Here is a 26,402-nt window from a genome sequence, read left to right as displayed (position 1 = left end):
GTCTCACAACACACACAGAACAAAAGAAATATCCTCTGTGTGTCCTGCACAGATAAAGAATGCCTGCTTTCTAATGCTTCGAATTGTGTTACAAAGTTTATTCCGGCCGATTTCAGTATCTTCAGTGATCAGAGGTCTGAGTTTGATTGAATCCTCAATTTCAACAGCTTGAAATGAACAAGGCAAAACAAATTATTCACATATGTTCAAAAATATCGGGTAATTAATTGTTTTAATGTGTCCCAGCACATGCACAGGAGTGAACAGGAGCCAGAGCGGTGTGTGCGGGGATGAAGTGCGGGGCAGTTACTGCAGGGAGGCTGCAGGAGCTCCGGGAGCCACCGGCCGGCGGCGGGGCTGGGCCGGGTCCGGTGTGGCGAGGCTGGACCCGGTGTAGCGAGGCTGGGCCGGGTCCGGTGTGGCGGGGCTGGGCCGGGCCCGGTGTGGCGAGGCTGGACCCGGTGTGGCGGGGCTGGGCCGGGCCCGGTGTGGCGGGGCTGGACCCGGTGTGGCGGGGCTGGACCCGGTGTGGCGGGGCTGGGCCGGGCCCGGTGTGGCGGGGCTGGGCCGGGCCCGGTGTGGCGGGGCTGGGGCCGGGCTCGGTGTGGCGGGGCTGGGGCCGGCGCTCCGGGCCGCCAGGAGGAGCCGCAGAAGCGCTGCCGGCGCGGGCACGGCCGGGGCCGAGGCCGCTGAGCGGCCCGACAGCTCCGGCACGGACACGATTTCTCCACGGCAGCTGGCGCTGCATTTCTCATCTGCAGCGCAGAGCGGCGAGCACGGGAGCCCCCGGCAGGCGCCTCCGCCCAGCGCCCCGCTTGCCCTGGCACAGCCGGTGAAAGTGCTGCCCTTTGCGGCATCTCGACTGGGCATCGCTACTGTCCCCTGGGCTTATTTGGGAGGCATGCCCCATCCATGTAACACTTTTAGGGAGAAGCTGGCCCAGAGAGACTGACCGTCTGACAGAAATAATGCCTTAGAGGCAGCTGCTTGCTGATATAATCCAATAGGGAAAAAAACTGTTTTGAAGGGGATGACGCCACCCTCTTAGACATTCCTGGAACTTAAACTGAACATGACTCAGTCAGAGTGAGAGTATGCGTCTTGCCATGTTGACTTTTTATTTAAACATATTGACTAAAATAAGTTCATTTGATCTGTTTCCTTCATCATGTGCATACCACAGCAGATGCAGATTAACATACCTATTAGATTTACATATCAGTTTAAGACCAATGTGACAAGCAAGCAAAGAAACAAAACAGGCAAGTAAAAAAAAATCTGAAAGTATTTTCCTATGCAGGATTTCACATTTCAAATTTGAGCAGTTGAAAATCATCACTTCAGAAGTGGCTCCTTCCTGGCCGAAAACATTCTGTGAGGATTTCTTAGGGTAAATTCATGGCAAGTGCGATGGACAAGCCCTAGTAAAGCCTGAGTTAGCCATGAGGCACACACCTGGCTGGCACAATGCCATGACCACCCTGCCACAGCCAACATGTTGCTTATTGGATGTGAACAACTTTTTTACTCTGCTACTCAGTTTTCAGACTGACCCGTGTTCATAGAACCTGCCTACCATATATCCCAGCTGATGTCAAACAATGCACATATATTTCATGCTACAGTTTTCAACACCTAAAGCATTAAAATGTACTTTCTGAAATATTGCAGTCCCCTTTTTGGCTCTAACATTGCAATGTTAATTGGAGTATTGTAACAGTGCTACGATTCAATCCCTGCTTGCTAGTTTACAGCAGGAGCTGTTGGACTGGCTATGCTGTTTGTAGGGCAGAGTTGACATTCATCCTCTCAGCGACAGACACAGACACCAGCTCTTGGCTTGCCATGACCTTCCAGCTCCCCCGGGGAGCACTGATTCCTTTTGGCCAGTGACACTTCACTCCCAACCTGCAGCCAAAGATCACACAGCACCCCCGAGACAGCCATGCTTTCCTGTCCACTGTTCATCCTTCGAATAAGCCTCTTCTGGGCACAGCCACAATCCAGCCCTGAGGCTGTCAGATGATCTCCACAGCCCTTGTCAAAGTTGGGATATAAGCAAGCCTGGTCCACTCCTTTCTTATTTAACACCAACTTATGGAAAAAAATTTTACAGTATTATGACTTCCTGTGCAAGTTGTCCAGTGATCCCTACATCCTGTGCCAGCACAAGCTGTGAAAGCCAGCAGCCTCCATGTATGGATGCAGAAGTAGCATCTCATCAAAGTGTTTCCAACTCTCTTTACTACTTTCTTAGTTTCATTTATTTCTTCCCACTTTCTGACCCAACTTCACTATCTCATCCATTTCCCTTTACAAATTCCAAGCCTGAATCCAAATTTCTTCAGATCTGACTCCTATGCAAGCTGAGCCCTGACAACTGCCTCAAATGTGAGTGGAAGCTCTCTGAGAGAAAGCAAGGTGAGCAGCCCTGTGTGCCCATGCTGCACACAGGGCACTGCTCCCTGTGTCAGTGACACACACGTGCCCTGCCTGACACTTGTGTAGCGCTGTGTAGCTCCAGGTACTGCTGCCACACAGGCAGGACACAAAACTGACTTCCTAACTGCCTGTGGCCTTTCAGTCCTGTCTTACACTGTTGGTTGTATTAGCAATAAAGAGTAAATGACTCTACATCCCACCTGAAATACCGTCAAAATGTGGCAACATGCAATCATGCTTGTACATTCAGTTAACTCCAGTAATAACATATTTTATTCTGACATGCCATTGAAAACTGAATGCATTTATTTCCTCAGACAGTCCAGCTATAGGTAAAGCTTTTCTAGATGTTTCAAACACATTATGTAAACTAAGTCAACACACAACCTGTCTAGATACCAAATACCCTTGAGAGTGAAATTCTGGTCTCTGAGGAATTTGCTCTGGCAATAGCAAGATTTACTGGTTTTGTCATTAGATTATGTTCTTAGGATATCAATCATCATTTCTTTGTCAACAGATTTTGTATATCTCAACATGACTGATTGACTTGCAAGTGCAATCAATGAGAACTCAGAGGCTTCAGCATCTTTTCTGATAACAACTGCTGGGATTTACTCTCAGGAGTCTAAGAAATGTTCTGCAGTACGAGCCACATCTTTTATGCTCAATGTCAAATATAACAGGTTTCTAGTAATAGAACCACCACAACCTGTCCAGCAATTCCAGTCCTGGATTTGCCACAGGACACATCTTGTTAGGTTATAGCTAGTACAGTAAACAGTGACCCTTCCTAGTGACATGGTAAAAACAGAAAGGCTTCACATGATGGGGAGTTTTCTCATCTACAACAGTCTTCAGAAGGATTTAGCAGGGCGAGTTTCAGTGATATATTTACAATTCCTCTTACACAAATTCCAACAGAACTCTGGCGGTTTAATATGGCTCTTTATAAGTAGGAAGGACACCCATCTCCAGGGTATACAGATGCTAAATCTTTAATTTCAGACCTGACTTATAATGGTATATTCAAAGATTTTTTATGATGGGAACATAATAGAAGAAATAGGAATGTAATGGGGGAAATAAAACTTTGCACATTGTCCCTTAACTCAAAGAATTTTCTTGAAAATTCTCATATTCCCTTAATTAATTCCATGAAGAAATCAAGTTGTAGAAGTATCGGCGGCTTTGGGACAACAAAATAAAGTAACACAGTTTTAAGCTGTTGCTCAGCTTGGACTACTGGGGGCAGTAATTCTCTGGTCCATCTGGTGTTACAGTGCAGTATTCTCACTAATGCTCAGTTAAGAGTTATCTTAAGCTTGCAGAGAATTCATGTGACACGCACAGATTTAATGGGAAGGATGAAAATTAAGCACAAGTGCCAGCCTTCATGGGTCTCTGAGCTACATGCAAAACCCTCATCAACCCATATCCTGCAGCTGCACAGCCACAGCTCCCAAGGGATCCCAGCCTCATGCTTCCTGCTGTGCATTGCTACCATCTCAGCCTTACACCCTCCACCACCAGGAGAGCATGCTGAGGCAAGGAGACAGGTTACACCCAGCATGCCACAGCCACAGCCCATAGGCAGGAGCAGAGCTGGACAGAGTTATGAAGTCATGAATGAAAACCTAGATCACACACCCAAAGACAGGCAGCTATAAACTAAACCTGCAGAACTGCAGAGAGCGTTACATCTGCACTGCCTCCACATCCTTGGCCAGGAGAGCAGATTGTTTCCCGTGAGGTCTTGGCCGGTGACAGCCTGAAGGACACCCCGGTCTGAAGGACACCTCAGCCTCAGCTAGGCAGTGGCTCACTGCATTCATTCCCCAAGGCTGGGGCACTCATCCCATTAGCCCAGTCTGGTTCCTGGGCTGGGCTGGGTTTTGTGGAAGATGCTGTGGTGAACGCAGCAGAGCAGTGATCAGAACAGAGAAATGCTGCTTCCTACAAAAATGCATGGATCCATGGCACTTGCTCACAGTGTTCCTGTACATATTGTAATGTCTGAACTTAGTTTTGTCCACATGCCAACTGTGCACTATATTCAGAATACATGTACACAATTGTGCCTCCCTTTCTTCCCGGTAACACTGGGTAAATTGTGTGCTCCTGCCTCAAGGCATTGAGTGGAGAGGCATTGGACCATATTTGAAAGATCCAGTTAGAGTTGTGTACCAGTTTCACACTGAATTTCAATAGGAATGTGGTGTTAGCATCCAGCTTTATGACCACTGCCACTGCCTCAGTCCCTCTTTGACAGGATTTCTTCCTAAAGAAAAAGGCCTGAAATGCTGACCTGCACCACATGGGGAAAATGCCAGCAGATTCAAAAATTCTGCGTTTCCTTGCTATGGCTTTAGAAGTACTAAAACTTTTTCATTAGTTATAATAATCTAAGTTTTGTTCATCTTTAACTCAAAATCCAGATGGACATATTGCTGTACTTCACAAGCATCAGCTACATACACTAGATTTGATGCAGTGCTTGCTGCTTGGTCATTCTCTTTTCATCAGCCAGAGCCTATGTAATATTTAAGTCCTTAACTTTTGAGTATTCATCACAACATCACTTGGTGGATTCTTACCTCTTGCTGACAGCTGCCTGTTCTTTATAGCTTTTACATAAGATGCATAGATGCAGAAATCTGCTGTGTCCCATCCATCACTGAGTTTTAAGACAGAGACTCCTCTCCTTTTGCAGCAGCTTTCCTTCAAAATTTTCTTTGGAAATCTTTTATCTGAAAATATGTTTTAAAGGTCACAGGTCACTTATTGCTCTGCAGTCAAGAATTTCTTTCCAGATGTCAGAAACTACTGTGCTTTAATTATACAGTCTTCTGAAAGGCCTGCCACACAATGAATTTTTTTTTGTTTTATGAAAGTCTTTTATTGGCAAAACATATGACTAACGAAAGGGATATGACTCTATGCTTACCGTAATATGGATTACTACAACACTGTTTACAGCTGAGCTTTAAAAACAATTTTCAGGCAGCTCTGGTTTTGATGACTAAAGCTTTAAACCTCTCAGGGTTTTTTTACTCCTTTTTTAAATCCAGAGGTGGTGAATTTTTAATTCCTGATGCCATTTTTTGTCAGGCTGGGCATAGGTGTCTGTAGGTCAGGCATATGCACTGGAACTATCTATGCTTTTTTGAGTTCTCTAATGGAAACACATACAAACTCTATGAAGATGTTAGAAAATTGTGACACACTGTCTAATTCACAAATTGAGATAAAGTGAGAGCAGCTCTCCTCAGCCTGCACATAGCTTGAAGCTTTCTCCTTCTGCCTTAGTCCTGAATGAGAATTTGTTGCCTGAAACATAGTCTGTGTTTTAGCTGGTCTAGTGAAAACTCATTTGTGCCGAAGAACCGTGCCTTACATGATGCCTTCAGCAAGACTCTGCAAAAACATTACTGCTGGAGCTCCATACAGCCGTGGCTATTCAAGTGGCAGGCAGGTCTCAAGAGTTCTTTATTCCTGTCAGACACAAACCATTATAGACCAGCATTCTCCAAGAGACAGATCTGCTTGTGGGACATATAAATACTGGTTTTCCTTCCATTGATGTCAATAGGAGCAAGGATGCAGGTATGATGTTATGAGATGCTAAGTTCTTAAAATATGTTCTGAATGATTTCTATTTTTAAGAGCTGTTTTGCTTTGGAGGATGAAAGGTCTGTTCACTTAATATGAGGAACAAGGTCTGTCTCAGATATGTGGAAGAACATCTATTCATCCAAAATCTTAGCTATTTCAGGAATAATCTGTAAATTATTTTAAGAGCTTGTTTAAACTGTTGTTAACTATACCTGGCAGATTTCTGGCAAATGCATTATTGTTTCTTTAGACTTCTCCATTCCTGCAAGGAAACTTTTTGGGAGACGGGACTTGTCACTTCTCCTGTTGACACTGTTCTTCTTTGTATAAATAATTACACATTCACTGGGACTGGGACTAACACCTCCACCCTCCCCAGGAGGGTTACTGAACCATCAGACTAGAGCATTGTTTTTTCTCTCACCAGCTGGCTCCATGAATATTTAAGTATACTTTACAAAGTGGGACTGTTCCAGTCAGAGGGGCTGATGGTCAGGTCACTGCTGTGAGGAAGAAACCCAGATTTGCAGAGGAGAGGAGAATTCCTCTCAAACACTGGTAGGAGTTAGATTTTGTGAGGCATGCACTAACTTCTTCAGGAGCACTAATGCTATTCTCACCTTCTCTGTGGGATTTACACATCAATTTGTGTCATTATTTTGACAACCACTTCCATTTAAAAAGCACTTTTAGCATTAAATGGAATAGTTTGCACCAAATGAAATTGAGTTTGGAAACTTGATTTCATTTAGAAATACAAAAAGTCATATTCAGCTCCTGGGTACTGAAATTTTCTCTCCTGTCCAAGTATTCAGTCAATTATTAGCCCATACTAAATTAGAAAGTCTTCCCAAATAATATCTTGTTTACCAGTATGGGCTCCACAAATTTTATGCCTTTTATCTTAGTCTAATCAAAGGTAGGTAATTTCTGCTTTCTGCTTTAAAAACTGTGAATTTTATGAATCGTACCTTGTTGTCATAGAGTGAAGGGTTTCTGTGAAAGGCAGGGTAACTTGGGAATCCACAGCCTGGAAAAACTTCATTTTCCCCAACTGAAAAACATTCAGTTTAACAAATAGACTTGTATTTTAAGGGTAGTTCAAACACCAAACTAAACCAAAACAGACAAACAGGGATTAGGAGTGGAACAGACTGCTAAACTATCCAAAACTGAACAGCAGATTTAACCCCTGATTCTTTTATTAAAACAAAGTAGCTGAAGAATTTGGAAATGGAGTGAAAATTGTCACAATAACCTTTGAACACAAGGATGTGAGAAAATCGAAAGTCCTGTTGTGTTTGGATCAGACCTCTGATCACTTTTTTACAATTAAAACCTTTTGGGTCTATGACTTGCATTAGACTTTGACTGGAAATATATGCTGGAGTCTTCTTCTGCATTACAGAAAATGCAGAAGTGACACAACAGGTATAAATTTGGAAAATAACAATCCAGGGCAGATCAGAGACACAGTACACTGAGTTTAGAATTTGCTTAGTTGAATTAGATGTACTGGACTTTCACTTACATTTAAAGGAGATAATTTAATAAGGGTACTTAATAGGAGACTCTGGTGTTAATAATGCCAGAAAATTCTTAAAGAATCCACACAGGCACACTTTTACCTGGGTAAAGCCTGTAACCATGAGAGGGGTTTCAGGGTGGTGTCAAGGCAGAGAGAAGTGTCAGCAGTGTTTAAGGTCCTAAGAACCCAGAGCTTTTAAAACTTAGCTGGAAAGCTGAATACAGAGATGTTATACTGGATAGACAGTGTAATAGTCATGATCTATTGGTTGCACTTACAACTCAAGCTCCATATGAATCAGTTCCTCTCATTCCCTTTCAAGAATCTATACACCTTGCATCACATATCTACATCTGCACCTATTTACAGCAGGAATTCCTTGCTATTTGACACTGCACAGGATAATTATTATCACTGCACTGCAGTACATCTGGAAAGATGAAGGAATGCTGGCTCAGCATACCTTGGGCAAAGCACTGCACCTCTTAAAGAAGGATGGCTTACATAAAACAGGAGCACAAGAGCTGCATCCATCTTTCATGCACGCCAAAAGCCAGGCATAATTGCTTTGAAGTGGAACAGTTACAGCAGTACAGCTCTCCAACTGTAGAAGAGGGAACAACAGAAATTTAAATAAATACTTACCAATCCTTGCAATTTCTCTGATTCCTTATTCAAAGATGCTACCCAACCACCAGAAATATTATGTGGTAGAGGCAAGCAGTCTTCATTCCTTTCCTGCTGGGATTAAAATGAAACTTGGCTGTTATCTCAAGAATAAGCCCAAAGATCAGGCTTAGATTCTAGAAAGATTTCTCATCCCGAAATATCCTTTCAGTAAGTGAGTTGAAGGATTTAAACATAGAGACTCTCTCAAAACAGTTGCCTGTGTTCAAGTGTCCATGTCCAAACTAAAGTCAAATATAGTTTAGGAACAGTGAAATTAAATTACAATATTACTTGCTCAGTCTGGCCTTTATTTTGTTTGGTGGATATGAAAAATTTCCTCAGAGACTGTTAAAACAAAAATACTCTGAAGCTCTTGAAAGTAAAACAAGTAACTCCTGGAATACAAAAAGGATAAACTGCTGCTTAATTCTGGCACTGCACTTTTGATTCCTAATGTACTAAAGGACTGTTGTTGAGTTAGAACTGAATACAGGTTCCAAGCATTTTTATACCAAATATATATCTAATTTAGGCATGTTTCTCTAATGCTTTTCCACTGTTTAGCTTACTTTTGTCATACATTTGGTAACCAAAACACTACTATCTAGAAGTCTCTGGTCCCGGCTCCTGAAATTTCCATGTATGTTCCTTCAATTTTTTATAACTTTTCCCCTTAATACATTAACATTTTAATGACCTGTAATATTTTGCCCATAGGAAGAAGCACTTATATAGTACTCAGATGTGTTCTCTGCAATACCATGCTGAGACTGATATTGACAGTGACATTTCTTTACATATTAAATAACAACGATTCTGTGAAAATCATTACCCAGCAACATAATAGATCACAGATGTGCTTAAAAAGCATAACATTAGGTTAAACTCTGAATTCTGGTCTGGAATGCATGTGTTCATCTCCCAGGGCAGTAATTCAGCACTTAGAAAAAGTAAACTCACTATTGTAATGCACATGGCAAATAGCTGAGTTCCAGCCACCAGTGAAATAATTTGGCCCCAATTTTGCATTCCATGACCCCTGTACTCTGATGGGAAGTAGGCCATAGGGACTGACTGTAATTCCTGTAGTCAGAACTGCCCAGCACTGGTACAATTTATTGTTGCACAGGAACATCAGTGATGCAACACCCACCTTCTTGCCAGGGACACTACGTTGAATAAGGACAACTTGGCTAAATAAGGACAACTGAGAGCATAGCATGAACAACAGGAGGAATCCAGGAAGTCTTTCTGTACCATCAATATGATGCTGTACCTGGCAGAGAATGATTGTATCAAGATATTCCGTCACAATTACTCAGTTCTCTTGTCTTGGCCTAATCTACCTGTTAAAAAAAGGGTATTTTCCCTGTTCTGAACTTTCATCTTTGAGGAAGGAAGTCCTTCAGATGTAGGCTCCCCCAGTTTATCATTCAGATGTAGCTGTTGAGCTGCTTAGTTAAGTTAGGGAGTCCTTTTCAAGCTAAGAAAACAAGTGCAAGAATTATTACAGTTGATGGAAATTTGATTGTATTCTCTCACCTCTTGTTGCACAGGCTGTCATATCATTTGCATATTTGGTAAAGTGTTTTTTCCTCATTGTCCCCTTTATGGTAATTTGGAAGCAGATAGTGAATTTTCCTATCAGTAAAAGTGGAAAAAGAGTATTTTAGTTGGCTGAACTAAAATTGCTCACAACGCTTTTCTTCCTAAGAGCATTTGTAGTAAATAAATTAGATCCAATTGTTCTCCTTTTTATGTATAGCCTTATAAATAATGGTAGAGGGAATTCAGGAAAAGCAATGAGAGCATTGGCAGGGAACAGTTTCTCACAGGGCTTAGTTCTGATTTCAAATCTGTGTTGCTAGTAACAGCAAACTAATTACATGTGAAATTGCACCATGAGACTCAGGTCCCAGGTATCACTTGTGCAATAGAGTATGACAGCATAACACATTTGATTCTCCTTAGAAATATCTCTATCCTGCAACTACATCATTCAAAAGACAGAAAATAAAAAAAAAAGGGTGGGGGAGGGAACAGAAACTAGATGCCTTAATACAAACCTACTTATTTATAGCCTATGTAAAACTCTTTCTTGAATTAAAGCAGACACACAAAAAATAGGTACCTTCTTTGCTTGAGGTTCCAGTTTTATTTTTGACAGCATTCTTGCTGAAAGCACACTCTCATCCTGAAATAGACTTCTCTGGAGCATCCTTGATGCCTTTTGCAACTTTTCTTTCCCTACTTCTGCACGGAGAGTACCTGACAGCCTCTCACTGCACACACTCCTGAGTGCATTCCCATGTGCCTTTATGCCTCTAGTGTCACTTGCAGCCAGCTCGAAGGGAAGGTGGCTGTGACCACCACCAGTTTGCTAACACCAGTTGTGCCATGTAACACAGTAGTGGCTTCACACTCACTTTCTTCATTCAGGTCTGAGTTGAGTTTAACAGTGTCTAGTGGAGGTGGTGCTTTTGGAGGGGAAAGGATGCTCTTGTACAGTAGATTGTTCAAAATATCAGCTCTTTTCATTTCTCAGTCTATAAAACAGACTCTGATCTAAGTCTCCAGAAATTTATTCATATACAGATATAAGTGAGTCTTGTCATTAAATGAGAACAATGGCTCCAATGATGATTTATATATATATATATCCCTCATAAAAATAATTCTATTTTGTACCAAGAAACAGAAAGTCTGTTTTTTCCATTTTAGTGACACGATTTTCTAGCTGCTCTCTTCTTTCTTCAAGCACAATACAATTAATGGTCTCATGTTTCTTTCCCACATCCACCAAAGCTAAGGGAATCTGTTTTGTAGTTTTGTTTTATAATATTATCTACTTGAAGATTTGCTGATTTAGATTACATCAAGACTGGCTAGCTGATCTGTCTTAGCTTTTACAGCTCTCTAGATAAGAATAGCATCCCGTGACCCTTGATGATGCCCTGCCCCGTGCTGGAGCTCGGGAGTTGTCCTGCAGAGACTGAGGTGCTTTGCTCCTTTCCTCTCCTCTCTTCTCTGTCTGCTGCTGGAAGATTTGCCCATAGGACTGCCTGATTCACAGGTACCTGTTGGCAATTCAGGGGCTCTGCCTTTTTTTATTTTAGGGCCTTCTACTCCATACTTTATGCTCCTTCTCCTTTTATGTATTGAGTATTTTCCTCAGATTATTGTGTTTCAAACACACTATTAGGGACATAGCACTTGCTTAAAAATACTGGTTTTAGAATCCATTCTTCTGACTTGTACTTTAGCAATTTCTACACCTGCTGTGTGATATGGTCATTGTAAGTGCCTGCTCTTGGTCAATGGACCCTGGGATGCTTCATTGGAAGTGTTGAAACAATCTTTTAGGAGCCTTGTACTATGAAGAAGTATCTGTTCACAACATTATGAATGTTTCCAGCATCCTGCTTGACAGCAGGCACTCTGGTTAATCATCATTACATCTCTTTGGTTACAGGAATGCTTACAATTTAGCAGTAGTTTTTTAATAATTTTATATTTATAGTTTTTAATATATTTATATATTAATATATTTAAAATATATTTTTATATATTTATATTTATAATTTTTATATTATGATGTAAAACAGTTCAAGTAATATAAATCAGCAGCATTCTCCTTAATATTTTCTTATGCTGGCAAATAACTTTGAACAATAGAAGATAAAACATTTTTTAAAAAGAGTTACTGGATAGCAGTTTGTATTCCTATAACAAGAGGCAAGTAGAAACTGATATTAGTATTACCCAAACTGACAAATGGAAACACCAGAAGGTAATTTCTGTACTGCTTTTATGATTAATGCATCATGTCCGGTCTCTGCTAAATGCTAAAATGAAATATGAAGTTTTGCAACTGTATTAAATATGTCATCACTTGAGGTAAAACTAGCAAAGAGACAAAAAAAAAAAAAGTTAATTAAAGAATGTAAACTTAGTTCCTAATAAGTTCCTAAATTCCTAAGGTGTGGGAATACTGTCAATACTACATTTACATTTGGTACCTCAGTATCAAAAGAAACAGGGGAGGGGAGGTCTATGACTCATCACAGCCATTTTTTGTATAAAGCCAGAAACCACATTGTCATTTGATAAATGAGCCAAGAGCAAAGCTTTACAGAGAAAAAGAGAGAAGAGTGGGAATTCCAGTCTGAGGAAGGGTGGAGGCTCTGCAAGTTTTCCAGTGACAATTCTTGTGTGGTTTTTTATTTCTATAAAGTAGAAGATTCAGTTAAAGGCATAACATGGATAACTCTGTCTTACAGATCTAAGCAAATTTGGGAATCCTAGGAACTGGCTGGGCATATCAGTTTGAAAGAGTCATTTTAGGTGCTTGGATTATCAAGAAAATAAGGATAAATCGTCTCTATTGCACATTGTCCAATGCTATTATGAAAAGGGACAACTTGAAATTTCAGGAAATACCGAAGTTCTTTTGGAAGTGAAAATATCAAGATCTTGGCACTTAAGACTGCACTGAGAGAGTTGGGGTTGTTTAGCCTGGAGAAGGCTTGAGAGCAGCCTTATTGCAGCCTTTCAGAAAGTAAAGGAGACTTAAAAGAAAGATAGGGGAAAGCTTTTTAATAGTACCTGTAGCAACAGGACAAGGAGTAATGGTTTTAAACTAAAAGAGTGTAAACTCATATAAGACATGAGGAAGAAAATTTTTATTATGACAGTGGCAACACCAAGAGAGGTGGTGGATGTCCCATCCCTGGAAATATTCAAGGTCAGATTGGATGGGGCCCTGAACAACCTGATCATTGCAGGGGTGTTGGACTAGATGAACTTTAAAGGTCCCTGCCAACTCAAACCATTCTATGTTTCATATGAAATAAAGGGCAGTTGTTGATAGTATTTATTCCAATTTAAATTAATTTCACAGTGTCAGCTGAACAAGGATCTGTACAGAAACACCAAGAGAGCACTAAGAGGTCTTTTGCTATGGTACAAGGTATTTTGTGCAGGCCACTCTCCACAGAGAAAAGAAGATTTGGTGAGAAGCCTGAAAGCTGAAGCATAAACTAAACTTCATTTTCAGTCAGGTCATCAGGCCACTTTGGCTGCTGCACAGCAGTATCATGATTAACTTAATCACAGGAAAGATGTCAGGGATACATGGAGCCACAGGCGGTTTGCATCAACATTTACAGTCTTTTCAAAGAACATCTCAGGGTTGCATTTCAGGAAGAAGCTTCCACTTTCCACTTCAGTAGTTGTCTCATTTTCAGGCAGACAAGGTCTCATATGCCAGACATTCATTAGGAGATTTGTCTCTTGTTAGCTTTGTGTACAAAATATCTTTCTTCAGTGACTGATAGGGAGAAGCCCTCAGCCCTGGATCACCAGCATCACTAGCTGAGCCCAGGATTGCTGGCAGCAGCTGGTGGGGGAAGAGGGGTCACTCGGGCTGCCCATTTCTGCCAGACTGCTGCAGGAGGCAATGACACACTGGGACAGCAGGCATTTTTTATAATTACTATGGCACTACTCCATAGTTCATATATTAAATATCTGTCACTAAAGATTCATCATCCCAAGCCTGAAGATGCATCACCTCAAGGCATGTGATAGAAAATAGTTTTTGTTCTACCTTCAAAAAGAAACTACTGTAGAAAACTTGTGCTGCAATGTCAACTGTCAAAAGTTAGACATTTTTTGTCCATATTAATAAAGACACTTTGCTTATACAACTCCATACTATTTTTGTCACATAACCTATGCATCATTTATGCAAAGAAGACATACACAAGGCAGCATAATTAAGGTTGCATGAGACTGTAAATCTGCCATCTTTTGGGTTTGCGCCAAAAATTCTATCTGAATTTATATCCACTGCCTACAAACAGTTCCTGACTGTGCATTCCATGGTTTCATCCCAAAAAGACAGGGACTCTAACAGATGCTGATTGAGTAGCTTCCTGACTTCAAAAATGAAATATCATCAGTATATGAAAGGGTTTATTTGGTTTGGTTCCCTGCAAGAGTAGAGGACTGGGCTTGGTGAAGAGGAAAGGTCACTCCTGTTTCTGTGTTCCTAACAGATTTAGCTGAAGATTAATGTCAATGCTAACATGTTTATTTATGGGTAACTACTTACTGGCCTTTTACTTTTCTGTTCCTTCTGCAGCCATTGATGGAAAGCAGCCAGATGCCTCTGGGTTAGCTCGTGGGTGAATTCCGTCTAGCAACATCATTTACATTTGGTAAATGCAGTTTAATTTGAGAGCCTTGTTTATAGTCTCTCATTTACTGCTTGTGGTATTCATAATCTATTTAATAGTGGGGCACTAAAGAAGTACTTGAGCACATTAGATTTAGGGTGTTTAGGGAACACACATTTAGGGTGTGTTCCCAGACAGGCAGTGACAGGGAGTGATGTTGCTGTTTTCCCGATTGGCAAAGGTGCAGGAGCTTGGCTGCACGGGCTGTGCACAGGCTGGGGGCTTTCCCAGCAGCCTGTTCATCACCTGAATTTGCTCAACAAGCCTGAAATGCCCCATTGCTGCATAGATCTGTAGATATGCTTGGGTGGCAATGCAGAACCTGTTAAGGTGTTAACTGTTCAGAAGTTTAAAACTACCTTTAGATGAGGCAAAAGTCTGCAGCAACCCCATATAAAAGGAGTCCTTGGACATGTAATGCATGGGAACTAACAGCTTTTGTTAGTGGCTTTGCATGGAGCACAGCTCTTCCATGGATATGAGGCCTGAAATACTCTTTTTATAAAATAGACTGTCTTCTCTAGACTAAAAAAGATTGACAGAAAGCAGCAGCAGGGAATACGTGTCTGTGCTGTGAAGATTACACAACTTTCTGTCATACATATTGACTCCCAATCTACTAATTTTTATTATCATTATATTACCTTCATGACTATACCAATATGCCAATAAATAAGTTAAGCTTTTAGCTGCTAACCAGCATCTTATTGGTCATGGTGTAAGTAAATGTCTCCTTTTTAGTTTTCTTACTTCCCATTTCTGTCACTTAAAATCAGTTCAAAACACAGCTGCAAACAGAATTTCTGCTCTGACAATCTCATCATCTCTGTTTCCACAGCCCCCTTTTTGTGAATGGGACTCCCTGCCCCAATACTCCACCAAGCCTTGCCTAGATGTGTCCTGCTCCTTCCTTCAGTCCCACTAGGGGGGTCTTGGGGCAGCCTCTCCTCAGGGCTGCAGGGCAGGCCCTCTCACCTGGCTGCCAATACACCTACACTCCTAAAAAACCTGGGCCTCTGCAAAACCCACACACTCCCCAGCCTCTGCTCTTTCTTGTCTTCCAGTGCCTCTGTGCAAACAAGAACACTGTTGGCACCTCTTACTCACCAGCCATCTTGCAGGCTGTCTCCAAAGATCTGGGATATTCCAACAGCAGATGCACCTCTTCTCACACAAAAGTCCTCTTGGGAATTTAGCAAGCATGGATCCCGGTTAGTCTACTGCCTCCTTCACCCAGCACTGCGGAAAGGAGAGTACAGGTATCACATCTGCTAAACTGCAGCATCCACTTTCTGTTTAATCCTCAGAGCATCCTCTCTAATCAACAGCACTTCTTCAAAATCTTGGTAGTGGGACCTTCTTTGTATTTTGCAAGAAGAGGCATGTTAAATGCTTAATAAATGGGCTAAAAATAAGAGAATAGGTTTATATTCTGCCTTATATGCAGGAGAATTTCCGCTTAGTTTCTCTAGTCTTTGTTCAATTGGCTGTGCCTGAACACTTCTACAGACTTACCTCCTTGTCCTGCAAGAGGCACATATGGGAAGAAGTATTTAAAAACAGTAAGAGGAACTGGCTTTTTTTAAACCAATACTCAGAAGATAAATTATCACTTATTGACATGATAATCTGTATGTCATTGTTCAATAGCACTAACAATGTGAGGGTTTTTAAATGCCATGTTCAATAAGAATACTGTGCTCAAAATAAGAATACTGACTTAATTTTTCATTTCTTTTCTCAGTCAAATAACTTTGGCCCAAATCCTATAAAACACCCAAGTATTGAGTTCATCACTGTATGCTCTGCCACAGACTTTTAAAGAGTATCTTTCACAGCCAGAGTGAAAAGGCTACTAAATGGGTCAGGATTACCCAGTGGTAAACAAAACGAAGCATTTCAAGTTTACTTTAGAATTTAAATAAAGAAGAAATTTCAAAGTAGCATTACTATTTTTCAAGCTTTGGCGAAGCTGCAGACGACTGCACAGCCAGTAACACTGAGTTTATTCATGCCCGGGACAAACACCCGCACTGTGCCACCTGAGGACGGCAGCGGGGCGTCGCGGGGGGCTGCGGGCTCGGGGCGGGGCCGCTGACGGGGGGCGCTGGGCTCGGGCAGCCCCCGCGGGCGCAAAGTGCGCGGAGCCGGCGCTGCCTCCGGCCGGGGCCGCAGCCGCCGGGAACCATCGGGGCGGGGCCGGGCACACCCGGGGCAGCGCCCGCGCCCCGCGCAGGGAGAGAGGGCGGCCCTGCCCGGGCCCCTGCCCTGCCCTGGGGGCGGAGGGCCGCGGAAGCCTTTGCCTCCTCCCCCGGCCTCGGCACTCACAGAGGAGCAGGCGGCTGTCGGAGCAGTGGCTCCGCGGCCCCAGCCCTAGCCCTGCCCCAGTCGCCGCTGCCGCCCTGAGATGCCTCCCACCGTCCCGCTGCTGCTGCTGCCGGCTCTGCTGCTGCTGCTGGCGGCGGCTCGTCCCGCCGCCCCCCCGCACAGGTACCGCGCTCCTCTGTCCCCGCACAGGTACCGCGTCCCGCCGCCCCCCCGCACAGGTACCAGGTCCCGCTGTCCCCGCACAGGTACCGCGCTCCCTCCCCTCCCCTCCCTCTGTCCCCCGCAGTCGCGTTCCCACCGTGCCTCCGTGGGGTGCACGGGTGTTTCGCTGCCCGTGAGTGCACCAAGGCAGGAGTGTTTTCCACGGAGCCTGGGACCCTGCGAGAGCAGCCTGGTGCCGTGTAATCTGTAACCTCTCTAACATAACGGTATAATACGGTGTGGCATCCCGCTGTCTAAAGCTCGGCAGGGCGTTCGCTCACCCTCGTGTCCTTAGCAGTAGCAGTGGTTCCACACAGGTTTTCCAGGGCTCCTCGCGTGTCCGTGCAGTGTGTCCGGAGCCGGCACCGACACCTGAGCTCACTTGAGCTGAGCCCCGAGCACAGCTCGGCCACAGGGCTCAGCACCAGGAGCGGGGCTCAGCACGGGGTGGGTTGTGCTACTGAACTACAAAAAAGTACCAGAGACTTCCTTGATTAAAACATAAAAATTCAAAGCATAGAAAGGAATGAGAAGTAATTTTTATATCAGTGCTATTTTAACTAATGTTATATGTGCTATAAAAAGTCATTGCTAATGACTTTTTAATAATGATTTTCATTATAATAGCAATTTGCAATGATGTATCACACTGGCACACGTTTGCTCTTATGAAGTAAAAAAGGAGGGAGGGATAACAGTCTGTGCCAACCCAGAATTAAGGCCCAAGTAGTTAATTTTTTCTACACCTAAGTTCACACATTGAATTGCACATTCTATGTCAATAGTGATATTATGTAAATAATTAAATGTTTCATGTTAGCAATGGTTTTAAGTATTTAAGCTCTTGAGACAGTTCGTGCCTCTTGACTACTACAGAAAAAATAAATGAAATATATTTAAAAATTAAGTACTGTTTTTCCTGTTATTCTCAGGCCTACATTTACATGTGGAGGAGTTGTATCTGGAGAATCAGGGTTTATTGGGAGTGAAGGATTTCCTGGCGTCTACCCACCAAACAGCAAATGTACTTGGAAAATCACAGTAAGAATTTTTAATACCACAAAATCAGGGCTGAAGATAATGGACAGCTATTTGTTGTTAAACTGTGTTTTACATAGGGTAACATATGTGCAGTAATGAACACAGTAACTCAAAGTAGCTCAACTGTCTGGAGCTTTTTAGGGTTGATGTAATATGATAATAGTGGCTGAAATAGAACTGGCCTTGCCTCATGTCAGAAGCAAATTTTCATTGATTTCCCTGATGCACCTCTAATTGTTTTAACTTAACCCACTTTTAAGCAAACATCTCCCCTTCCTGCCACTGCAGAAAGCAACAGTGAGTTCTATCAAAGAAAAGGTTTGAGGTGGAGATCACGAAAAGCAAAATTTCTTGGCAAGAAGACACGTAAAAAGTTTCAATCAAACACAAAAAATTCAGGAAGGTTTGCTTGAAGTGTGCTGTTAGCAGTGTTCTGCCAGCCAGGACATCTGGAGTCTGTCATACAGCAGGCCGACAGCAGTAGGGAAGTGTCGTTACATTTATAAATGACCATGTGAAATGGAACCATGTGGTACAATCAATGTTTTGATGCTGAAATGAGACTGTAGGGCAGAGATATCATATTCACGGACAACAGATTCCATGAAACAACTAGGACTAAATACTCCCGTTCTGGATGTCCTTATACACAGACTCAGAGAAAGGGATGTGAGTGAATGATTACTGTTCCTCACATCTGCACAAATTAAACCCTCTGAAACTGCCCACCAAATTGCCTCTCTTTTTTAGGCACGGTTCACCAAGAAGTCTTCTGACATTTGGGCCTACAGAAAAAATAAATATAAGTATATAAAAAAATAAGTCTTTGTGTTGACAGGATCATTAAAGACAACTTCAGTTCAAAGACTGCATCACAGGCTAAGTGTTGGCAGGAGAATAGGATATCACAGGGTAATTGTTTCCTGCTACTATAGAGATGCTGACGCAAAGCAAGAGACATTGATCTGTTTACAATGTTCAGTTTAAAACAACTCTCGTACCAAATGAGTGATGTGATTTTAATCATTATATATGAAAGATCCCAGTGAAGCTGCAGAGTTGCTTTCTGCACCTTTCTGTTGTGTTATTATTGGGGCCTAGTTAGAGGTTACCTTTGATCCATGTCTGACCTCATCCAGAAGAGTCTGATGTGAAACATGGTATATGCCCATAAACTTGCTTTCTTGCTATCGAGGGGCTAAGGTGACAGCAATCAGCATGGCCCACCTCATAATCTGAAGAGCAGGTGCAAGTTGCATTTGGAATCATACACACATGCCTTTAATAAAAGGGAAAAAATGTCCAAAGTTAGTTTACCTATATAACTCAGTATTAGATGTTCAGAAGTTTAAAATTGAATCTGGAGGGGAAAAAATAATTTTGCTTATAACAGCATTAAGTTTTTACCATTAAAAAACTTAGATAACAAATGGAGGCAGCCCTAAAGAAACAATTATTGAATCATGCCATGTATCTGCCCTTCATATGGGGGATAGAGGAAAAGAACAAATGATTGTACTTAGAAAGTCCATACAGAGTGGTTTCATTGCAGACTTTATGTGGCTGTTGCTAACAAGGTGCCAGCATCCCGATTAGTCTGGGCATGGTGAGAAGTACTACTCCAAAGCTGTAGCAGAGCTGTGTCTGCACTTGAGCTTTCTTGACAATGGGAGGAACTCGATGGCTTTTGTCATTTCATGATCACCCTGACTCCCAGTTTTCTGCTGTGCTGTCATTTGACTGCCTCCTACTTGTCCTCTGTAGTTTGCTCAAAGCCACAGAAGGGCTGCACAACTGGAGTAGTCCAGGTTTGCTTGTGCCCTCATCTCATTTAACCCCTGTTTCATTAAACAATATTGTTCACTAAGCCAAGCTGATTTATTTTCCCCCATCAACTGTAGAACACTCTATGTCTTTTGGGTGTGCAGGAAGGATGCAGGGAAGGCAAGGACTACAAAACTTTCAAGACTAAGCCTGTACTCTCTTAAAAAAAAGACGATGGTTTACCAAACTGCAACAAAGTAGTACACTCAAGGGTATGGTTAGTCTGAATTTAAGCAACAAAATCCTTTCACCAAATTCTGCTGAGGCTCAGAATAGCTTGCAATAGCACCCAAGTAAGAAAGCCAGTTACACTGCCATGAAGAAATACTCTGTAGTTACTGTTAGTCTTCTTTGTTTAGCATCTGCTCTTAGAAAGTGACTAAGACTTTTTGCCTGTCCGTTTTAGCCAAGGGCTGTGAACACCTTCCTGAAAACACTCTGCTAATGCAGGATCTGACAAGTCTGCAAGACTGAAAGAGACGTTGATTCACTTTGTGTCTGGGTCACGAGAAGCACGAAGCTGTTGTTTTCTCAATTACAGGATCTCATCATCTACACAAGAAATGCACAGAGAGGCAGAATGAGAGCTAATTTATTCTTTAGAGGAAAATAGGTTTAGAAAACATTACAGGTAATACCGATAAAGCAGTGTAGCATTCAGGTATCATCTGAAATCTTTCCAACTGGTTTGCTAAAGCTGGAAGAGTCTCTCTGACTCAGTTCTGTTATTTCAAGAGACTGGGACTTTTTCAGCTGGCTAAAGAAAACAGCTTCTCTATTCTAAGAGCTCTAAGAAGTGTTCAGCACATGCTTGTGGTTCTATTACTACCCTGGCAGACTACCCAGCAGCTTTTCACTGACTTTGCTAAGAAGTCATTTGTAGAGCTATTTCCTTTCCTATAGTAATGTGTATAGCTTTATCTAAAATATGTCATATACACTTACTTTTAATACTCTGTAATCCTTCTTGGCCATTACCTCACATAAATGTGTCACATAGTCCAAGAATCTGGACTGCTGTCCTGTGTTTATCTGGCAGACTGCTTAGTTCCCATAAAACTCCAACAACTTTATGTGCTACAATAATACTGAAAACTGTCAGAGTTATGTAAGGTTATGTTTTTATAGGTTCAGGAGCTGCGTTCCAGCAGGTTTGCTGACAGTAAGCAAGGTTTGAAAAATTTACTTATCAGGGCAGTTGGGAATCTGCCCTGAGGGAGCAGAATATTTTAAATAATTTTTTCTATGTTTTAAGCATTCATTTTCCTATATCATTGTAAAACTGCCCTTCCAGTAGAAAATAGATCTTTACACATGGTTGTATTGCCAGAAAAGAAAGAGATGAACAAAATCTAGTGCCCTTGTCAGGAAGAGCAAGCTAATACAAATTCTTAAAATTGGAGCTAGAGAACAAGCAGCTAGGCAGAAATCATGGTTCTTCCCAGGCTGTAACTCCAAATAACTTCCACATTGATTCTCAGTAGAAAGAAATAATACATTTGTCTTGCAGGTAGCTGATGTGTTTTTCAACTCTACCTAGGACTGCTATAGCAAAACATACAATCAGCATTTTGGTATTAAACATATATCAAAATATATTCAAGCCAACACAGGTTTAAAAGTTAGGCAAAATATATTTATGAAAGTTGGCACTTAAGGGGTTCTCTCCCCCAAAAAGATTATTTTCAAAGTAAATAATCTAAACCACATAATTTTGATGAAGAGGGGTTTGTATTGTCAGAACAACAACAGAAAAACAGCTTCACTACTTTAAAGGTAACTGAACTTTGATTAACATTATATGAAATATCTGCAATGAATGATAATGAATGAATGATAACCAAAAACAAGCTAAGGACCTTATTTTGAGGTGTGTTGTATATATGGAGTAATCCTGCCCTTTTGAAGAGGTTAGTAATCTACACAGATGATTTTAGGGAATTAAGCTCTACAAAAACTCCCTCTAAAAATTCCTTTCTCCTTTAATAGGAGTAAGGCATCCTTTGCATGAGTTTAGCATCATAATTTTTGAACATAAATAAGTTGATAGAGAATAAGAAGGGAAAATAGAAAATAAGAAAATAAGATAGAAAATAAGAAGGGAAGCAGAGAGTGAGTATGCCCTCTTCGTGACAAGGAGAGGATGAAGTGCCTCTGTTGTTGAAAGACACTAGCTGGATGGATAAAACAAAAATAAGGCACACCCTACAGACGAAGCAGCACATCATTCTTCCTTTCACTCCTCCCTCTTCTTTTTTTCTTTTATTTTAAGAGCTGAATTCCTTCCCAGTTCTTCCTCTGAGGTATCACATCTTCTTACTGCATCAAGGCTCAGATGTGGCTCAGAGTAAACAATACTGAGTCAGGCGGGCCTTTTCTTGCTCCCCTGTGTTTCTCATGGAACAATATTTTAAATGTCCTGGGATAAACACTGGCAGATTTTAGCACATTAGTTTTCAACATTTAAAAAAGCAAAACGGTAGAAATCAAAGAAAAGTACAGTTTTGCAAAGATGCGTGTATTTAGCACAAGATTTCTTGGTAGTAGCTAGAAACTTGAACAGCTGCTGCTAGAATGTGGAGCCACCATCCTCTGCACTTCTGATTGTCATCTACTCACATCACAATTAACTGATTTACATACTGGAACAAATTTGTTATTTTTGTGAATGACAAATATTTTAATAAGCAAGTATATTTTTTAAATAAAGTAATAGCAGTAAGTAGTGACTGTAATTAAGGGCCTGCCACATTTCTTTAAATGACTTACCTCCCCAAATTCAGCTGAATGTGAGCAGGATTATTCTGACAACTAAAACCTGCAGTAGGCTCTTTGTTAAATGTTCATGACCATGTGGCTGAGTTTTTCCTACACATTTTTTTACAGACTCATAAAACAGAAGTCAGTACATCTATGGGAAACAGTCTTGACCAAGTTCAAATAGACTAAACTGACAGAAGCAGAGATTAAAAACTACAATGAAATATAATTAGAAAGTGTAATGTTGTATAGTATAGCCAGTGGTGGAGAGAGGAGAAGGAAGCACAACACTGCACGGAATGACTTATACCGTGAACCAGAAAACCTAAGACTTGAGTGAATGGCTGTCTGCAGTTCGGAGTTTGGCAGCTTTGCCAGTGTCCTCTCCCTCCTGAGCAGGGGTCTGTTCCACATCCTGGTTCCCTCTGTCCCCCGTGGGGCAGCAGAGAGAGCGGAATATCCAGGGGTAGGAGTGAGCACTTTGAGGCTGGTGTGAGTAGAGCAGTGCTGGGTCTGTGCACTCCTGGAACAGAGCTGTCAGTGAGAACCATCAGCATTACTGAGAGGTAACCACTTGGCTAAATCTGAATGCAACTCTACAAGGACAGCAAAAAGACCTTTTCTTACCCCAGAACCAGCTACCTCTCACATTTCCACTTCCTTCTTCAAACTCTGGAAGAGAGCAGGTATATTCAAAGAAGCAATTCAGGCTGAGAAAGTAGGGAAAAATCTCATAAGCATTGATAAAACTGTTTAATCTAATATGCTAGAGCAAATTCTGCTCAGCTTTCGAAAACAGGAGGGAAAAGGGGAAACATATTAAAGATGGGCAAGTTTTAGGCAAAGCTGCAAGACGCTGTTGTGGAATATGTTAGACAAACTTAACTGTAGGCATGATAGTTTACTTTAAAACATGATGACCTTAAAGGTCACCCCCTTTGCGTCATGTTGTACCAGTTGTACAAACTTAGGAAAATGACTGTTCCACCCCAAAAGACCATAGGCTATTTTACATACATATTTCTGGAAAAAAGGCTTCTGTAATCTAACTCCCTAAATTTGACTTTATCTAACTAATTTTAGTGTCAGCATTTCTGAACTGAGTTGTCCAGTCACACAGAGTTTGTAGCATAACCATAAATAATATCCAGGTCTTCTGGCAGGAATACCAAGTTCATTTTAGCTCATTTTCTGTTAAAATGACCATGCATCAATGGTCCTTAGTGATTCAGACAAGAAGGCAAGTGAATGCAGTAAGAGATTTAGATATGAGAGCAGTGATTCAAGGAATAAATTCAAGATTAGATGAGTTGTGGTTTTGATGTAGTAGTAGCAGCGATGTGTATCAGCACAGGGGACCTGAATGCATTTTTGAGAGAACTTTGAACTTAAAAGGAAAATACTCTGAAACCAGCAGCAGGAACTGCAGTGGAGCTGGTCAGCCGGTGTGCACATGGAACCTGGGCAGCTGAGAACAGCTCAAGCAGAAGTCTGTCCTGCTGCAGGATCAGTATCAACACTGGACATAAAAGCAGCTGCTTTTATGAATGAGTATGAGGGAATGAGTAACCTGAACACACCTACAGCACATTTTTCAGTACATCTAGAAATGCTGCCGCTATTAGTATCTTCTGTGGGTTAAGCAGTCACTTTCATTTATAGCACTTCCATCTATACTTGACAAGCAATTTTTAACTGTTGAGACTCAATGTAAGAAAAGTTTGACAATTTCATATAGGAACAGTTTAGTTTTAGTTTATTTCGAACCAGTGTTTTAAAATGAGTCGCTATTAAGGAATGAAAAAAATTCATGAACTCTTAAATAACATGGCTTAAATATGAACTTAATGCAGATATATTAAGTGTGTGTTTAAAGCAGAAAATTATAGTAGTGTCTCAGTAAAGCAGAACAGCTGCAATTATTTTAATAGCTAACCACTCTACCATGATATGGATTGAATGAAGATAATTACACTTGCCTGTCTAGGGTCCCTCTATACTTTAAAATACTGTTTCCCTTCTTCTGGTTCTGCTACACAGCATTAAGTGCTTTATTAGAATAGTTTTCACTTCTCAGTATGCTGCTTTTTCTCTTAAAAGCTTGTAACTGTATCCCAGGAAATGTTCTCCTCTTTGTAAACTATTATGTTCTCTTAATTTACATCCTTCCCTGTACTTGTCTCTTTTGCAATGTCCACAGATGCAGACATGTAAGAAGATTTGCCCTGTCTGATGTTTCCTCAGATGTTTCAGAAAACAAAGCTCTCTTCTATATTGAAGACACCCACTAATGGTTCTTTTGAATTCTCTGTTTATAGTTGTCTTCCCAAATATAATTCTTTCACTGCAGCCACTACAGTAACTAAATATTAGGGTTGTACAGTTAGCTGTAAAGTTTCCATTTTTATTTATAAATCTGTGTGTCAGTAAATAAAAAACATCCTTCAAACTATGAAACTTGGTAACACAAATCAGAAAGAGATGCCATTTTGTTTGTTTAAAATAGTAAATTGCTTGTTCCATGCTTTTTTCATATTAATCTCATCCTCCTCACCTTACTTGGTGACAGGGAGCTGCATGGCTGATTCCATACTTTCAGCAGAAAATAATAGAAACACGGCAAGCTGAACTGGTTTATAATTAACTGCATGAGCCTAGAGGATACTCTGGATCAGAAATAAGATAATAGCAAGAGATGGCCAGAGCTTTGTATTTAGGATTGGTCCAAGTTACTTCAAAAACTGCTTTGCCTGGAATACAGTTGACAGACAGAGCTTACCTGAGAGGAAGTGAAGGGTGTGAAAACAGTCATGCAAACAGTGGGATGCAATAGACATGTGGTCACACATCCAGATGCATTTCTCCATCCTTCCCTCTCTCTGCAGGTCCCAGAGGGAAAAGTGGTGGTTCTTTCTTTTCGATATTTAGACCTGGAAAGTGACAATCTGTGCCGATATGATTTTGTGGATATATACAATGGCCATGCCAACGGACAGCGCATCGGCAGGTTCTGTGGTACTGTGAAACCAGGTGCCCTTGTATCCAGCAGCAATAAAATGTTGGTGCAGATGACTTCAGATGCCAATACTGCTGGAAGTGGATTCATTGCAAAGTTTTCTGCAGCAGAACCACATGAAAGAGGTAATTAACCATTCATTATATGTGCTAAAGACAAATATAACTGTACAGCTCTGTGCAGAGCCACATTATTGCTTAAAAAGATGTGGTGCCAGAGATATTAAGGATGTGCTATTCAACATATTTATTAATTACATTGCTTAGCAAAGTGTAACTGTTTAGCCATCGTAGTTAATCAAGTAGTAAAGAGAAAGGCTGACTAGTCTGAGTAGTGGAAGAACTGTGCCTAGTAGTAAACTGGCAATAGCTAGTCATTAAAAGGGCAGATGAAATTCAATATAGATAAATGTTGCAAAAAAGGGGAAAACACCCTAACTTTGTGTACAGTACAGCAGGTTCTGGACTGTTACTGTTTTGGAATGAGATGTTAGGTTTAAAATAGATGATTTATGAAAACAGTAGCTGAGCATCAATCCAGTGCTTAATAGGTATCAAAAAAGAAACAGAAACTTAAAATTTTTACAAAATAAAATAAAGACCAAACAATAACAACAAAAAATTATGCCATTATAAATCCATAATGCATGTACATCTTGAATAAAGTGTGCCTTTCTGATGTTCCCATCTCAGAACTGAATATGATAAAATTATCAGAAGGAATCAGAGACAACAAGTAT

The 26,402-nt window shown here is 41.3% G+C and overlaps 2 protein-coding genes and 2 long non-coding RNA genes across 8 annotated transcripts in view; 1 reads left to right on the top strand and 3 right to left on the bottom strand.

Annotated features, from left to right (window-relative positions):
• Window positions 1–63: 63 nt before the first annotated feature.
• Window positions 64–22,126, bottom strand: LOC309576446. 3 transcript variants are annotated; one of them, XR_014226681.1, is made up of 7 exons: window positions 19,176–22,126; window positions 17,304–17,487; window positions 15,601–15,732; window positions 8,231–8,323; window positions 7,029–7,111; window positions 5,040–5,192; window positions 64–167 (listed from the first exon to the last, which is right to left on the bottom strand). It is a non-coding gene; the product is annotated as an uncharacterized lncRNA (long non-coding RNA). The 3 variants fall into 3 exon arrangements; XR_014226682.1 differs by lacking the exon at window positions 64–167 and having other exon boundaries at window positions 4,986–5,192; XR_014226683.1 differs by lacking the exon at window positions 64–167 and having other exon boundaries at window positions 4,986–5,192; window positions 19,194–22,126.
• Window positions 16,901–26,402, top strand: part of PCOLCE2 (procollagen C-endopeptidase enhancer 2) — a gene marked incomplete at both ends in the record, with an annotated part of 22,292 nt that continues 12,790 nt past the window's right edge. The window contains 3 exons of the mRNA XM_082287755.1: window positions 16,901–16,983; window positions 17,955–18,063; window positions 25,533–25,788. Coding sequence (XP_082143881.1) covers window positions 16,901–16,983; window positions 17,955–18,063; window positions 25,533–25,788 — 448 coding nt within the window. The remainder of the gene's footprint in view (window positions 16,984–17,954; window positions 18,064–25,532; window positions 25,789–26,402) is intronic.
• On the bottom strand, window positions 22,751–25,530 carry LOC309576447. The gene is made up of 3 exons (XR_014226684.1): window positions 25,427–25,530; window positions 23,275–23,357; window positions 22,751–23,181 (listed from the first exon to the last, which is right to left on the bottom strand). It is a non-coding gene; the product is annotated as an uncharacterized lncRNA (long non-coding RNA).
• TRPC1 (transient receptor potential cation channel subfamily C member 1) overlaps window positions 25,653–26,402 on the bottom strand; it is a 35,286-nt gene continuing 34,536 nt past the window's right edge. For all 3 annotated transcript variants that reach the window (XM_082287751.1, XM_082287753.1, XM_082287754.1), the window contains one exon: window positions 25,653–25,764. The gene's annotated coding sequence lies outside the window, so the exon portion shown is untranslated. The remainder of the gene's footprint in view (window positions 25,765–26,402) is intronic.

This window comes from Coloeus monedula (genome assembly GCF_965178545.1).
Source record: "Coloeus monedula genome assembly, chromosome: 10".
In the NCBI taxonomy this organism is placed as follows: Eukaryota; Metazoa; Chordata; class Aves; order Passeriformes; family Corvidae; genus Coloeus; species Coloeus monedula.
Note: the sequence above shows the minus strand (reverse complement) of the source record. Positions and strands in the feature narration are given on the sequence as shown.